The 18141-nt window shown below is 34.1% G+C and overlaps 1 protein-coding gene across 2 annotated transcripts in view; it reads right to left on the reverse strand.

Annotated features, from left to right (window-relative positions):
• PRMT3 (protein arginine methyltransferase 3) overlaps positions 1-18141 on the reverse strand; it is a 133641-nt gene that overhangs the window by 50179 nt on the left and 65321 nt on the right. For both annotated transcript variants that reach the window (XM_027072993.2, XM_053203381.1), the window contains exon 11: positions 9030-9108. In XM_027072993.2, coding sequence (XP_026928794.1) covers positions 9030-9108 — 79 coding nt within the window. The remainder of the gene's footprint in view (positions 1-9029; positions 9109-18141) is intronic.

The raw sequence follows: 18141 nt of genomic DNA on the forward strand, positions 1-18141 counted from the left end.
TTGAAAAATTATGTACTGAAAAAAGTAGAAAACAGTACTACTGTAGTATCACTGGACAAAAGAAAAGTAACAAATGTGAAAAACACAGATCTGAAGAGGAGGAAGTAGTGTATTATGGAAATACTAAAGGAAACCTCCAAACACTATGAACCATGGTCAGTGGCTGATTATGCTGAGATAAGCTATGTGAAAATCAAGTCTGAATAGTATGATGCCCAAATTCATTTTGAAACTTTTATAAGGTATAAACCTAACACTAACTTCATTTTACTAGCTATAGCTCATTTTACTATAAATCTACAGTTTACCAGATGTAACTCAGGAGAATTCACCTTTATTGAGCAACTACTTCATTTGAAGCATCTCATTTAGACTTTTGTCTGATTCTTTAAAGCTAGATCATAATCTTCATTTTACAGATAAGAAAAGTAAAGTTCCAAGGGGTAAAGTAATTTGCCCAAATTACTGGTCTTAATCAGCTAACTAGATAACAAGTCATCTGACAAAGGTGGGTCAATTTATGGTCTAACTGCAAGATCTATATGCTTTCCATTATGCATGATGCTACATTTTATGCTTTTCAAATGGAAGAAAGGGAAAGAGGAACCCTATTTTCCTTAGGTAAATGGATACTAGTTGGAAGAGAAAGAGGAAGGAGAAAGGAGTTGAAAAAGATTGGAGATTAATAAAATTTCAGGGCAAAGTGAAGAAAACGGAAACGTTCAGCTTTACTTATTCGAGCTGAGTTAAGGAAGGAAATCATGGGGCAGAAAGAAACACCAAAAAGGAAAGCAAACAAGTAGAAATGAGGGAACAGTGAATAAGCTGTACAGTTCAGCTTTCCACATACAGAAGGAAATATAAGGAAGATAAAGCAGCAAATCCAGACTTTGTAACAGAAGCAATTTTCTTAATTTCTTATTAGCATAGGTTAGGTTTCCAATGCAAATTCCAATGCAAAACCTTCAAGACAGATCTATTGTGGACCAATATATATTATGTATCTGCCACTCTATTTTGCTGCCCCCTTGTAAACTATTTGTGAAATTCTCTATGTTACAAGGCAGGGCCAGCTTTACCCCACAGAAGCTGAAAACGACAGAAGCTTGCTTTCCCTCTCTCCCTTGCAGGTTAGGCATGCACACATGACCTATGTCCACTAATGATAAGCACCTAAAGTTCTGGCTACTTTTCAGAGGCAGCAATACCTTCTGTTGGTAAGATCAGCAATGTAATATGTCAGCTAGTGCCCAATATCAGGGTAGTGGTATCACTTCTAAACTAGTCCTGTAACATAATTTTGGACATTACTCCTGGCTGCATAACCTTCCAGCCTGGTTTTCTAGTTCTCATAAAAACTTAGTAACCTACCCTACCTATCCTTTTAATAAAGTCCTTCCTTCTCTGTTGAATAGCCAGGGTAGATTTCTATTTCTTCCAACAATACCTTTGATTGATAGAAAGGAAAATGTATATTTTAAATAAATTTTTAAAACAAGACTTTCCTCCTACTTTTTGGTTCAAAAGCATCTTGATGTGGGGCCTGAACAGCCACATTTTTAACAAAAAGACCCCAGTGACGGTGATGGTCTGTCAAGAAGAGAAAACAGTGAGTTTGGAACTGGCTGCCTTAGTAATTGCGCATTCTACTGGATGCAATCCTCAACTCCCTAATGTTGATAATTACAACTCAAAGATGTATATTCTGAAGAACCCCATAAGAAATGTGAATTTAGTCCTGTGAGGGGGAAAAATCTTTCATTTTGCTTGTAATAAAAGGCAATGAAAACATTTTTTTCTAGTAATATGGAAGAAGACATCTCCTTTGATGAGCCCCTAACATTTCTATGCAACAATTATGATTTTACAAAACTATTACCAGTTTTGAGGAAGTTGCAAAGAAATGAATTATTTCTATGTGCTCCTATCAGACCACAATTTTAGTCTGACCCATTCCTGAGAATGTCAACCCTGATTAATGATGAAGGTGGAGACTGGTAGGCTTCTGGGCTGAAATTTACTCTTTTTGTAATTAGTAGATACTGTGTAGGGAGGTTCTTTGAAAATAGGTAAATATTCCAATCTTAATCAAACTTTCAGATTCTTTCTTTCTTTCTTTCTTTCTTTCTTTCTTTCTTTCTTTCTTTCTTCCTTCCTTCCTTCCTTCCTTCCTTCCTTCCTTCCTTCCTTCCTTCCTTTCTTTCTTTATATCTCAATAGACTTGTTTCCTATTTTATTCAAAGAGTTATGGCACCCCATCCTGCCCCCCAAATTTAAGGTAGCAAGTATGGAATGGTAGAAGTAAAAAACTGTCTCTACTTGCAAACAACATGAATGGTCACATAGAAAAACTTAAGGAATTTATTAAACAACTACTAGAATTATCATGTAAACTTAGCAAGGTCATAGGATACAAGGTTAATAAACAAAAGTCAATTGTATTTTTATACTTGCGGTAGCCAACTGAAAAATGAAATTTTAAAAATTTCCACTTGTAAGAATGACAAAAAATTGTAAATACCTAAGAATAAACTTAACAGAAGATGTGCAAGATCTCTATATTGCAAATTAGAAAATATTGCCAAGAGAAATTAAAGACTTAGAAAAAACAAAAGGTATACTGTGTTTATGGTTTCAAAGGTTCAACACTGTTAAGATGCTGATTATTCTCAAGTTGATCTATTCATTTAAGTCAATCCTACCACAATGCTAGCAATCTCTTTAAAATTGACAGACTGACAGATTCAAATTGATAAGATTCTAAAATTTAGTTTTAGGGGAGCCTAGGTGGTGCAGTTGGTTAAGTGTCCGACACTTAGTTTCAGTTCAGGTCATGATCTCACTCATGGTTTGTGAGCTTGAGCCCTGTGTTAGGCTCTGTGCTGACAGCATGGAGCCTTCCTGGGATTCTCTCTCTCCCTCTCTCTCTGCCCTTCCCCAGCTCGCTCTCTCTCTCTCTGTCTCTGTCTCTCTCTCTCAAAATAAATAAAAACTTTAAAAATATATATTAAAAATAAAATAAATTTTTTTAAACACACACACACACACACACACACACTGCCACATTGCCAAAACAAATTACAATAATTAAGATAGCATGCTAATTGGTGGAAAGAGAGACTTACAGATCAAATGAACAGAATACAAAAACACACCCACATATATGTGGCCAATTAATTTTCTACAAAGATGCTAAGCAACTTATGGGAAAGGATAGTCATTTCAACAAAGAAATGACTAGAAAATATTAACATCCATCCTTACTGTGTACCATACAGAAAGATTATTTTGAAATGAATCATAGACCTAAACGTAAAAAGTTGTAACTTCAAGAAAAACACAGGAATATTCTATGCAAAAAGACAAAGATTTCTTATATTGGATATTTTTCTTAATATGACAAGAGACTGAGCACATATTTAAAAGAGTCAACTGTATTTCCTTTTCTGGGAGCTGCCATTCAATTCTTTGCCCAACTTTTTTTTTTAATGTTTATTCATGTTTTGAGAGACAAAGACAGAGACAGAGCATGAGCGGGAGAGGGGCAGAGAGAGGAAGAAACAGAATCCAAAGCAGGCTCCAGGCTCTGAGCTTCTTGAACCCACGAACCACGAGATCATGACCTGAGCCAAAGTCAGATGCTTAACCAAATGAGCCACCCATGTGTCCCTGCCCAACTTTCTATCCAGTCTGTGGTCAGACCAATTTTTTCAGTTTGTACCTTCTTTTGTAACTTTCCATATGGCATATGCTGCCACTTAGAAATTTATTTATTTAGATATAACCGAATTTATCAATTTCTCTTTTAATACACGCATCTGAATGAAGTTCTTATTTACAAAGCCTCTCTCCCCAAGTTTATAAAGAAATAATATGCCTATGTCTCCTAGTATTTTTATCCTTTCTTTTTTGCACTTAACCTTGACTCATTTAATATTTACAGTGTGTGACTTTTTGTGTAGACTTATTACTTTATAATTAATTGTGTGGATTAAACATTACTTTTTCATTTTTTCTTATTTTTTTTAACACAGAGGGCTACCCAACTCTCTCAACATAATTTACTACAGTAAACTATTTCCTTAATTATATGAGATGCCATATATTGCTGGATTTATACCAGGATTCTCAATTCTGTTCAACTTATCTGTCCATTCAAGAATGAAATAAGGGGCGCCTGGGTGGCTCAGTCAGTTGAGCGTCCGAATTCAGCTCAGGTCACGATCTCACGGTTCGTGAGTTCGAGCCCCGCATCAGGCTCTGGGCTGATGGCTCAGAGCCTGGAGCCTGCTTCCGATTCTGTGTCTCCCTCTCTCTCTGCCCCTCCCCCATTCATGCTCTGTCTCTCTCTGTCTCAAAAATAAATAAACATTAAAAAAAAAAAAGAATGAAATAAACATTGTTTTAATTATTGAGGCTTTGTAATATGTTTTATATTTGGTAGCACTAGTCTGCTAGTCTGGTACCCTTCTATCTCAGTTTTCTTGCCATTAAAAAGTTTAAAAAGCCTAATTAAAAAAGAAAAAAAACCTGTATGTTGGAATTACCATTTTATAAAATTTATCCTATAAAAAATATCGAATACAGACAAAATTGAAAAAGCATAATTAACTCTCATGTACTTATTATCTGTCTTCAACAAATGTCAATGTTTTTGGATTACACATTTTCAATTAATTTTGGGAAAACTGGTATCTTTATGGCACTTGTTCTCTCCTTCCAAGAATATGGTCTATCTTTCCACTTATTTATCTTCTTTCTGTCCTTTAGTAGTAATGCTGTTTGCATATAAATTTTGCTTATTTCTAATTATGTTATTTTGTAACTCAATAATGTACTAAATTTTTATTGTTATCATTTTTCAGTTGATTCACTTGAGGTGCCTACTTTGAATCATAGAATCTACAAATAATATTAGTTTTATCTCCCTTTTTATTTATCTTCTATGTTCTTTCTCTTTTCTAGTAGCACCGACTAGTACCTCTGATAAAATATTAAGTAATGGTATAATATGAAGTAAATGGTATAATAGTGGCCATCCAAATCTTGTTTTGACTATAGGGCAAATGTTTTTAGTATCTCCCCATTAAACATGATGCAGGCTTTCAGTTGAAACAATATACTTTATCATGTAAGCTAGGGTCCAGCTATTCTTATTTTCTCATAAAAAAGACAAGAACGTAAATTGTATTTTGTCAAAAACCTTTTTAGTATCTATGAATATGGGCATGATTTTATGCCTTAGCTCTAAGCTTTATTCATATGATTGATTATATAATATTTTGTTCCAGTTCCTGTTGTCTGGTATCAATACCATGACTGCTACTTTCATTTTGGAGGGATTTGCTCACTGAATTATCTTTTTTCATCCTTTTAACTTTTCCAAATGATCTTGTTTTAAGTGTGACTCTATAAAGCATACAGAATTAGGGTTTTTTGTTTTGTTTTTTTTTTTTTGGTGGTCCAATCTGAAGTTTTTTTTCTTTGAATAGGTCAGTTTAACCCTAATTTACATTTATTGATAGGACATTTTTTGTTGTTGTTGTTCATACTCCACCATTTTATGTTATCTTTTCTGTATCTTTAGTTTTTGTTTTGTTTTGTTTTTAAGTAGTTGACTACATGGTCTTTTTGACTTCTTCCTAAGTATTAGTTCTTCTATTTAAGAATTTCTGTGTTTTTGTTTTAGTAGTAGCTAACTTTGTAATTACATTATAAAATACATTTTGTTCTCTATTTTCAGCACTATTTAATCTCCTATCATGAGTAATCATAAAATTAGTATATTTCTTTATTCTTCCTTCCTTGTTTTTCATTATAATTTTTTTTAATTAAAAGAGAGATGTATTGATAATACTAACAGCAAATACAGAGGTGGGCACAGAGTTAGTACACAGCTTTAATACGTTTTTTTGAAAAGTTAGAAATCAAAACATGTCATAATTCAATTGACCTGAAGGTGGGAAATGCCACTTCACTTTTTTCTTTTTAAACATCACTTTTATTAAGGTATAATTCACATGCAGTAATAAAACTCACTCTTTTTTGGCCTTTTTGGTGTATAGTTCTACGTGATTTGATAAATACAGTCACCACCACAATCAAGATATAGACAGAATCTATGGTCACAAACCTCAATGGTAAATTTTAATCAATAGTATTATTTTAACATTAACTTTGTAATGCTAAATGTGCTTATAATTCTATTACTTGATTCGTCAGCTTTAAATGAGATTCAATGAATTCCTATCAAAGATAAAGCAACTCAAGTATATATACTTCCTACCACCTGCCTTCTGCATTCTCTTTCCAATTTTTGTAAGATGCAGCATTTGACACTGTTAGAGTATAAAATATTTACATCCTTTGTAGTTATCCTAAAACACACATTTGTTTTTGTCTTAATTCTAATTGTAAAAATATGCATTGGTCATAGCAAATCATTTTCTCCTCCCCTCCCCAAGTTTTTATTTAAATTCCAGCTAGTTAACATACAATGCAATATTAGTTTCAGGTATAGAATTTGGTGATTCACCACTTATATAAAACAGCTGGTGCTCATCACAAATGTCCTCCTTAATACCCATTACCTATTTAATGTATCTTCCTTCCCTCTGATAATAAATCATCTTCTTAAGTTTTCCTCTTCATCTATAAGTTGGTTGAATGTAAAACACTACAATTTCTGACATACAACTCGTGCTTACTAAATCTTAGCTAAAAACAGAAGTAGTCTTTAGTAAACCCATTTTCATTAACTTTATAAAACTATTTTTATTAATAGCAATAGCAGTAAATGAATACCTCCAAAATACTACAGAATTTGCTTGTCAATGGCAATAACAGGGAGAATAAATACTCACTACTGGCTGACTGTGTTTTATACTCCATACCATTATATATATAGTGAGACATACACTGAACCTAAAGTCATGTAAAAATAAACTGTGGTTTCTTTATGCTTATATGAAATTTTAATATTTTCCCTCTCTCATAATTCAATAACTCTTTCCAAAGTCTTTGCACTACTAATTGCTTAGTAAATCTTTCCTTCAGAAAAACATAAAGAAAACTTTCCTTGCAACAGAAAAACAAGCACAATACATGACTGGTGATATTCAGGAAGGCACACTCAAACACAAAACACGCTAACTAGGCTACCTCATGTTACTCATTTCTGACTTTTCCTTCTTTTCTCTTAATTCTGTTAACAAGCAACATTCACTAGCACTGCCTAGGCAGTTGAATGCTGACCTGTCTTCAATATGCCTCCAGATTACCTCAATGTTAATATTAGCTATATAAAAATACAAAAAGAACTAGAGTTAGGAGCCTTCACTTCATTCCTGATGGTGGAAAATACTCTGCTATTGTTTCCTCAACTATAACCTCATTATATTCATGCTGTAAGTTCTTAATGAATTTCACCAAGAAGTCAATTTAAATGTATTAAATTGCTGTCAGTCCTTCAGTAAGATCAATGAATACCATTCAGGGAGGTATGGAAACTGAATCTTCCCTAGAACATCAAAACAAGAATCAGATTTAATAAAGTGCATTTTAATAGGGAAATAAAAAGGGATGCTGAAAAGAACATGAATATTGGAATTGACAGATCGCGATTTAAAAAAAAAAAAGTCAAGGCTTGACCACTTAATATGTATCCTCTAGGACACCTTTGGCTGTTGTGAAGACTACATTATGTAATAACATAAAAAAAAGTATAGTATTTGGCAGCTGGTAGACAATCCACAAATGGTAGATAATATTAGTTTCAGTCATTAAGTATAACAGTCATTTTAAAAAAAGCCACTGAAATTATAGAATATATCAGATATAGCTAATTTTTGTAGGGTAAAGTATATCTAAAAATTCTAGCCAGATTCATGGCAGAGATCAGGAACACATCTTGAAATGCTTGCAGAAAATATAGTGATAAAATAAATGAGAGCATTTTGAAAAAGAAAGGCAATCCATTTAAAAGCTATTATAAAAGAATTCTATTGTGCTGGAGAATTTTCTGTGCTTCATGTTTTGGTCTCACTGATTTTTACTGTATCATAATCGCCAAAGTGATTTCATAGAATATGGATGGGCAGGAGGCATAAGTATGATTAAGTGCTTTATGTCACTAGTTCAAAATGTCTCATTTTCATCTACTTTTATATAACAATTTTATCAACTGTACTCTGACTGTGGAAACCATTTGATGATATTGACATTTTGGAGAAAGTGAAGGTACAGGGAGAGGTGAATAAAGGGAGACAGATGCTATTCAATTCAGTTTTAATGATTTGATTCAATAAACTTACATGATGCTCCATCTACGTTCCAGGAGCTGTGGAGCTCGTTGAAGAATCAAAGATGAACAAAACATAATCCCTGCTCTGAAAGGGACTGTTTGTATATAACTGTTCACAGCAGAAGGCTTATAAAAACACAATTTCACTTTGTGTATACAGAATTAATATAAGAAAGATTTCCAAATTTATTGGGATCCAATAAAAATACTGATAAAAAATCTAATATATAAAGTATAAAAATACTGTTTGGATATGCTACACTTTAAAAACTTAGAAACCAGTCGGTTTTTAAATGTTCTCATTAAAACACAGAGATGACAGGTTTATATATTTAGTGAAGTCATGGAAAATTTGCCAGTAAAGTGTGTAATTTCCAACCTAGTATGAAATACTCTATTAGAAAAAAAAAAACTAAATGTCATAAGGATTAAGAATCAAAAGGAGTTTGTTAGATTTTTATTTCAATTATCAAATAGTTTCTAAATCTAGTCCTTAGTATTTTTTGAAAAAGCACTCTTGAGAATACCATTAACTTAGAGTCCTGCATATCTTCTATAATGTTCTACTATCAACAGTAAACGACTGCCTTCAAGCTTCAGCTAATTGAAACATCTTTCATTTCTATTGGGAACTTTCTCCGTCATGCATAGTTTATTTGAAATCCAAAGGTTCACTTGGTTCTGCCAGACTAAAATTACATTATTAAAACTAGAATTTTATACTCACCCGATCCTCCTTTTGCCAAGTATTTGTTCTTTGCATAAAGGACAGAATCTAACATAGACTCAAAAAGAAGAAAATAGCCCTGCATAAAAAAATGAAAAAAAAAAAGGATTTTAGAAATGCACAATCAACATCTTCATATGTAGAACATTTTAAATATCTGGGCTACTCTTTTTATAAAAGGCATTTTTTTTGTCTCTGCCATATACTTTTCTGCAAAGTTTGAAATTACTTTTTGCATTAAATTCTCCAAGTAATTATAACGTGGACACAGAAAGTTTATTATGGTTGAATGTACTGAACCTTCTTTATCTGTGCTTCCACTTTCTAGACTATTTATTTCTTCCTCATTAAAAGGAAAGTCTGAGACAGAAATTGTTAAAATACCCTCTAACTCCCCTTAGAGTATTGCAATATTAATAATCTAGACAGTGATTCTCAACTAAATTTTGTCCCCGTCTCCCCCCACCCACCCCCCCCCCCCCCCGCAGGACATCTGGCAACGTCTAGTGCCATTTTTGATTGTCACAACTTGGCGGGGTCGGGGGAAGGTAGGATGCTACTGGCATCTAATAGGTAAAGCCAAGAGATGCTGACAAACAGGCTACAACATGCACAGGAAGCCCTCACAACACACTGTCCCACCCCAAAAGTTGATAGGGCTAAGGTTAAGAAATCCTAGTCTAAAACACCATTTTCCAAAGAGCTTCCTGTCCAGTGACTTTCTCTGGAAGAGAAGGGAGGGAATCTTTAAGAAACACAGATGCTTCAATAGTTCTGGAAACTGTTAAAGAAATTTGTTGAACATACCTTAACCATGTGTTACCCACTTTTTGACTACAAACCTTTTTTTTTCACGTATTACACCTATCAACACCTTGCACAACTAGTGTTGTTCTATGTTCATGGACTACAGCTCTGGAGTACTCCAGATTTTAGAGACCAGTAATGCCTCTGCTATGAAAGGACAATTTCAGTACAGGTGAAAAGAAAATTTACCACTACTGGTATCATGAGTGAAGGGTAGATGTCAGCTTGAGTCAGTCCTTCTCCTTCTAGAGGCCACCGCCCCCACCCCCACACCGCCCCACTACCCCGGGGCGGCAGGGACAGTCAAGGGCTCAGCACAGTGCTTAGCACATAAAACACTTTATTACTGCTTAGAGTGAAACAACATGAATTCTGCCCTAATGACAGCATTCTAAATCAAAACTGCTCTTACTTCATTTGTTCTGTGCACAAATAACTGACAGGATAAATACAATATTCTTTAACCATGTGAGCAAAGACTTTTTAAAGGGGTCTCGAGAACAAGAAAAACCTGCACACCTGGGATGGATAATCTTCACAAAAGATTAATAAACAGCACATTTAAACCTATAGAATATATAGCGCTCAAGCCTGAATCACTTAAAACAACCTAATTAAACTGACACCAGCAACTCTACATTGATGTTTACCCGCTCCCAGCAACACACCAATTCACTGAGAAGAAAATGCTTGCCTACAAAAAAAAGACTAAGCAACAAAGCTCTTTTATTAATGTGTTAACGTTAGGAAAATTAAGGACTTGGTGAAAACTGTTCTTCTGGCTAGAGTATTTCAGTAATACGTCTGACTGTTACAAGTTAGTTCCCTATTAATATCATCTGTGTACTCAAAGAACAGGGAACTTTTGGAAGTCAACTAAGAAATCTTTATCAATCTAACATAATTCATGCAGATCAATGCACACAGATGCTTATAAATAAGCACTCCACTGCTGATTAAAGCAAATTATAATTTATGCCAAGGAATTATTAAAAAAGAAGTCTTCTATTTACCTTATGGGAAAAAGATCAGCTGGTAAAACATGTTAATAGGTGAGGTGAAAAATTGTCCGTATTTGTAAGATTATTGCATATTAAAACATTAAAATAAATAAAATAAATTCACATATTGGTAAAAATTATTCATTATAGTCTAGTCTTCTTTGGAAGGGGGTAAAAAAAATTAGTTTGTCATTGATTTGGCAGTGTGTCAAACTGTTTCTAGTATTTACTTTCGAACTGGTTGGCAAAATCTAAGTACTTTACTTCCCTATGTCCAAACTCTGTCTTAATTCCATGTACTACAAACAAACCAAAAGTCTTCTCCATCAGTAACTGAAAGTAGCTCCTTCTAACAACATGCTTATTTACTGCATTTATGACAAAGTTATTATTAGCCATCCACCAGAGATTAAATTGCAGCATATTTTAAACTGGTGCTGCAGTCAATACTAACAGTGTAGTGGCAAAGAGGGTACACTTCAGGATTTAAATCCCAGAGAAATTCTTTTCTCTATGTGACCTTGGACAAGTTAAATTAACATCATCGTGTCTCAGTTTCTTCATCTGTAAAGTGACAACTATGGTATTCTACTTTATATTGGCTCCTGTGGGGATTAAATATGTTAATACATGTAAAAGGTTGGAAAAATAAATCTTATTTATTTAGCTAAAAAATTAAGAGCTATTTAAGAACATATTTGTAAAGGCTAATCAATTTTTTTAAATTATGGGTTTTTTAAAATTTATTTTTGAGCGAGACAGAGAGAGTGTGTGCGTGCAGGGGAGGGGCAGAAAGAGAGGGAGACCGAGAATTCCAAGCAGGTTCCGTGCTGTCAGCGCAGAGCCCGATGTGGGGCTTGACCACACAAACTATGAGATCATGACCTGAACTAAAACCAAGAGTCGGACACACAACAGACTGAGACACCCAGCGCCCCTAAAATTATGTTTAATAAATTAGAGAATAAAGGCTTATCAGTCTGTTCAGAATCATATGCTTATTCAATGGTCCTATATTACTATCCATGAGTCAGAACAGAAATTCCTGTCTTTGCTTTTTCAGGGATCTATGAATCATTTCAGAGATCTTGTATCATTTCTTTTCTCAGACCAGGCTAGACTATGCATATCTGTGAACATACAAAAAAAAAAATAAATAAATAAATAAAACGCTCAAAATTTCTATACAATTAAGAAACAGAATTTTAAAACCCAGTAAAAATAATTTGGCCACATTCACCAAATTAGTGCCATGGAATTCCTACTTTAAGATTCTTCTCACAAAGATAATCACAGGGATTTTTCCCCCTAGGCAAAAACAAAAACAAACACAAAACAGTTACTTCAAACTTTGGTATTTATACTTATGACTCTCCCATATGTCTTATTCTATTGAAAATAACAAACATTAGGGGTGCCTGGGTGGCTTAGTCAGTTAAGTATCCAACTCTTGATTCCGGCTCAGGTCCTGATCTCACAGTTCATGAGATTGAGCCTGAGTTGGACTCTGTACTGACAGCACAGAGCCTGCTTGGGATTCCCTGCTTCCCCTCCCCCCACTTCTGTCTCTCAAAATAAATAAACATTAAAAAATAATAATAATATGGGGTGCCTGGGTGGCTCAGTTGGTTAAGTGTCTGACTTTAGCTGGGTTTTAGCCCTGTGTCAGGCTCTGTGCTGACAGCTCAGAGCCTGGAGCCTGCTTTGGGTTCTTTGTCTCCCTCTCTCCCTCCCCCTCCCCTGCTTGTGCTCTGCCTCTGTCTCTCTCTCTCAAAAATAAATAAACAGTAAAAAATAAATAAATAAATAAATAAATAAAATAACAAACATCAATAAGCATTTTTCCACATACCCTATAATGATTACCTTAGCAAAGCTTAAAATTCTGATCAAACAGTAAGAGATAGTTTCAAAAGTTCTAACTATTCAAATAACCTAATTTTCACATTATAGAAATCAGCACTAGACAGGTTAAACGATTTAAGTCATATGATCAGATGAATAATACCATACAAATTTTAGCTCCCCTTATAAAACACTGGCTTTAAGATTCAATTCCTACTGTTGTTAAACTCAAGCGCAAACAAAAGAAAGAAGACAATCATTCTTGGCAGTAAAAATATCCTTTTCTAAAAGCCATGCTTTTCCTTCCCATTTTTTCAGACAGTCATCATTATTAGGTCTGAGAATTTCTGAAAGCAGATGATGAAACACTTTTGTTGATACAGGTAAAGGATTTAGCACAGTGTTTGGCATAGGGTTAACACATAAAACCTATAAAAGGATGTATCACATGATTCTTTAGTTTGGCAGAAGGCACTATGTGGAGTCAGCTACCATGTGGTAGAACTGGGCTAAAATGGCTAGAAGCAGAAGGCTAAACCAAGTCTTTCTTCTTTCATTGTTCCCATTTTTATCTTTTTCTCTCTTCATTGGTATACAATTAAAAATGGTATTCTGAATCTATTTCTGGTATGTTTTTCACTTCAGCATCAAGGTATGCTTATGTAAGTATATGATGAGGCTTCTATTCTGTCAAAATAGCTTATAAACCTTAAGTTAAAGAACAGCTGAACTAGTAAATTAACAGAAAAGTATTCCTTCGAACCAACAACAGATTATACATTTCTTCATATTTAACGTACCTCCTAAATATGCTACTCAAAGGAGACTGACCATTTTACTGGCCATTCATTTCACTTAGTAGTCAGATTTCTGCTCAAGTATTACCTCCTCAGAAAGGTTTTTCCTGATATCTCCAAGTAAAATATCATCTTTTTCCTCCTCTGAGCTCTATCTCTTTACCCTACTTGGTATTTCTTTGTGGCACTCATGAATTAAAATGTTGTGTATTTTTGTGTTTAACTTCTGACTAAAATTAAAATGTAAGCTCCAAGAGGTGCAAGAACTCTATCTATCTATCTATCTATCTATCTATCTATCTATCCAGCTATCTATCTATCTATCTATTTTTATTTTTGAGAGAGAGAAACCGAGAATGAGCGGGGCAGGGAGAGAGAAGGAGGCACAGAATCTGAAGCAGGCTCCAGGCTCCAGCTGTCAGCATAGAGCCCAATGCAGGGCTCGAACTCATGAACTGTGAGAACATGACCTGAGCCGAAGTCGGACGCTTAACCAACTGAGCCACCCAGGCGCCTCTATCTATATTGTTTGAAGTTATATTACTAAGGCTACAAATGTGGCTGGTAGACAGAAGTAACTCAGTAAGGAATTTTTGAATGAATAAAAGAATCAGAGTTACTAATATCATACATCATTATATTTGTTAAAATGAAACTATCTGCTTTTTGCTATTTTTCTGGTACAAAATAAAACTGGTTATTTTAAAATGCTATTTTGCTTTCAAATTAAATTTCTCAAATAGTAATAGTAGTGATAGTGCTTTTTATTGTATTAAGTATCTTTATAAGGATTAACTTATTTAATTCTTCCCTAAAGCACATTTTATTGTTATTTCCATTTAACTGATAAGGCTTACAATGTTGAGTAACTTAAAAAAAAAAAGTTAATAGTTACAGAAACATCTGAATGAGCCAGAATTTGAACCTTGGTCTAACTGCAGAGTATGTTCTGTATAACTATTCTATGATGCTTCTTAAACTGATTTACCTAATTGAAAATAAGATTTAGTATTTACAAGGACTCAAGTGTTTTGAAATGAAAAATTTCCCACAGAGCATATTAAACAAGATTAGAATTTATAATAGATATATGATTTATAATATTTCAAAGTGATAACTTGGTTGGCAACTGGCTCTTAGCCACTGTCCATTATGAAAATTGTTTGGAAAATCAATGCAAACATTAGAATATATGTAGAACCGATACATGATGTCTATGAGAAAAATACATTTAGCTTAAAATATTAGCAGATGAAAAGATTCATATATGTATTGCTAACTGTTGACTTTTCCCTCATCTTTCCACTTTGCTAAACTTCATTCTACTATAGGCTCCCTATGTGATAGAATAGCCTTTAATTTCCTGGGAACTGTCCTTGGTTCTGAACCAAGTCATTTATTACTGATATCAGAAGGCGCTGCTCCAAATGCCCGGCTCATCTGCAGTGTAATTCAGACTGTAATTTCACAGGCTGCTGCCTCACCTGTAGGGGTGCCATCTGGAAGAGAATTATACCCAATATTTTCTCCCATGATGCTCATGGGGCACTCTTCTTTCCAAACTGACATTTACTTTTTAAAATTAAAATTTGCATTTACACTTCAAAAATTAATTACTACAAAAGGAACACACAGGATTAAATCTGGGTCTAAGATATTGACACTGTTCATTGAAATGGGATTCTTATTTTTAAAATGCTTGCTCATATCTTGGATACTTAATGGTAAAAGAAACGTGATACCTTCAGTCTAAGGTCTTCTCTAATTTTTTTTTTCATGCAAGTAACTGAATTACAGATATACTCCTAGGCAGAATTAACTTATTAAAAAAAAAAGAGGCAGGAGAGATCACAAATAAAATGAAGAGTTAATCTAGGAAGTCAAGTGACAAATACTCAATAATTGAATTTATCTAAAGATAAAAGTACAAGATTACTTCTAACAAGTAAGTATGGCTATCAAATCTAAACCCCAATTTTTAGTATATTTCTGAAGCATAATAAATATTTATGACATCTTTTTCCAATACTACTCTCAATTCTGTTAAGTTTACTGTAGACAGAGTTGTTATCAATGGTACTGGGACTATTAGTTTGTTGTTAATTGAAAACAGTACTTTTAAGAAAAAAAATACAAATACATATATAGTTTTGTTTATTAATACTCTTTGAGGGTGAATCTATGAATTAGAATCTTCACAATCTTCCTTGCATAAACCATATTCATAATGGATTGTAAGTAATCTCCAGTTTTGGCTATTTTAAAATAGAAAAAATAATCTAAGAGTACTTGGCAAGTGGAGAATCTCTGAATACAGTGACTCCCACCTTCCTGCTTCTAGTCTTTCACAACTGATTTGTTACTACTTTATTCAACAGGAATATTTTTTAAAATCTTGTTCAAAACCTTATATTAACTGACATAGTTAATATTAACTGATATTACATAAAGAAGCAGGGAAACAAACACAATAAGCTCTTGGTAAACATGTAATACAACTAATAGGAGCAAAACAAGAGCAGCACAATAAAAGGTAATTTATCAGCTTTAAGTGTTCAGTTAGGTATGGAATTTAGCACCTTACACAAAAAAAGAATTCAGAACATCATTAATTTGATGAACTAAACACAGGCTGGTAAAGAAATGTCTATTGTATATTCATGTGACAAAATGTATTAAGGAAAATTTTCTCTTATGTCCCATACTAGGTCAGGTGGGCTTTATAATATAATGTCGTTTAGAGATTGAATTATTATCAATGCATAGATATGAGAACTTTAAAGCAAGGGTTCTCAACCTTGGCACTGTTGACAGATTTTGGGCCAGATAATACTTTATTGTAGATGCAATCCTGTCCATTGTATGACGTTTGGCAGTACCCCTGGCTCCTACCTACCAAAACCACCGGCACTCCCCTCCTGTCTCTCTCCCTCACAAACCTCACATTGTAAAAACTTAAGATGTTTCCAGACATTTCTCATTGCCAAAATATCCCCAGGTGGGTAAAACTGGACACCCCTCACCACTGAGAACCATTGCTCTAGAAATATCAAAAAAAGTAATTAGATAAGTATTTTCTCCTAATCTACAGTGCTCTCTGCTAAAAATGTGCCAAACTTAAGTTTTTACAAGATATGATGTAACTTCTATTTATTTCACTGTTACATTCATAATAGTCTTACACACTGAATACCTGAACTGTGAAGTTTTTTCAATGATTCCCCAGTCTATCCCTTGACTCTTTTAATTTAAAATGTGCTAATGCTAATGAATTTATCACAAATGTGATAATGAAATTATATGAGATTTAAAAAATTATGTATAAAATCATTTTGGGTAAGGTACTTTCCTTACTGACAGCTCTAAAATCACTGAGAGAGATATTATGCTTACACACTTGGCAAATAAAAGGTAGCTGTTGATATTAAGCAACAAGAATATCTGTATCCTTTACATTAAGTTACTACAGAATGGGTAGGAAAAATAATGTTTGAACATGTATGCACACATGCGCGCGCACACACACAGATATCTTCTCGATGTTTTGTGTCTAGCTAAGAAATTTCTTAAAGCAGAATTTCTGGATTAAAGGGCAGGCACATTTAGGTTCTGATCTGTATCAGGGTGCCTGGGTGGCTCAGTTGGTTAAACATTTGACTCCAGCTCAGGTCATGATCTCACTTCAAACTCTGCGTCGGGCTCTCTGCGGTCAGCTCGGAGCCCACTTCAGATCCTCTGTCTCCTTCTCTCTCTACCCCTCCCCCACTCTCTCTTTCTTTCTCTCAAAAATAAACGTTAAAAAAAAAAAAAGATTTTGATCCATATCATCAAGCTGCCTCCAGAAAGACTGACAATTTTTATCCTCACAACTGTGTAACTGAATTAAAGACTTATATGTGGATAAAAAAGAGATAAAGTTCGTAGACAATATTTTCATATTCTGGAGTGGGGTGGGGGAGAGAACTAACTATAAAGAAAAAGACCAATAAGTTTGACTAGATTAAAATTCAGAACCTGTGTTCATCAAAAAACATAAAAAGAATTAAAAGGCAAATCCAAGTTTGAAAAGATATCAAACACACACACACACACACACAACCCCTTTACCTGCCAAAAGAAAACTAATCATTAAGAAAAACACAGGCAATTCAAAGGAAAATGGACAAAAGAATTATACACAATTTCTTCACAAGATAGGAAGTCCAAATAGTCAATAATCATATGTAGAGATGGTACATATGGTAATGATGAACTTCATTAGTAATTCAAACACAATGAGAAACTACTACTGATAACAGAGCGGCAAGAATTATGAAGTCATACAATGTTCAGTGTTGACAAGTATATGGAGTAATAAAGAAAAATTTTACTACTTTGGAAAAGTTTGGCATTATCTAATAATGCAGAAGAGCAGTGCACCCTGTTATCTAGCAATTCTACTTAAAAAAATTTTTTTTTAAAAAGTTTATTCATTTTTGAGAGGCAGAGTCAGACAGAGCACAAGTGGGGAGGGGTAAAAAGAGAGGGAGACAGAGAATTGGAAGCAGGCTCCAGGCTCTGAGCTGTCAGCACAGACCCTGACATGGGGCTCCAACCCACGAACTGTGAGATCATGACCTGAGCCAAAGTCGGACGTTTAACCAACCGAGCCACCCAGGTGCC

The sequence above is a fragment of the Acinonyx jubatus genome, chromosome D1 (genome assembly GCF_027475565.1).
Source record: "Acinonyx jubatus isolate Ajub_Pintada_27869175 chromosome D1, VMU_Ajub_asm_v1.0, whole genome shotgun sequence".
Taxonomy (NCBI): Eukaryota; Metazoa; Chordata; class Mammalia; order Carnivora; family Felidae; genus Acinonyx; species Acinonyx jubatus.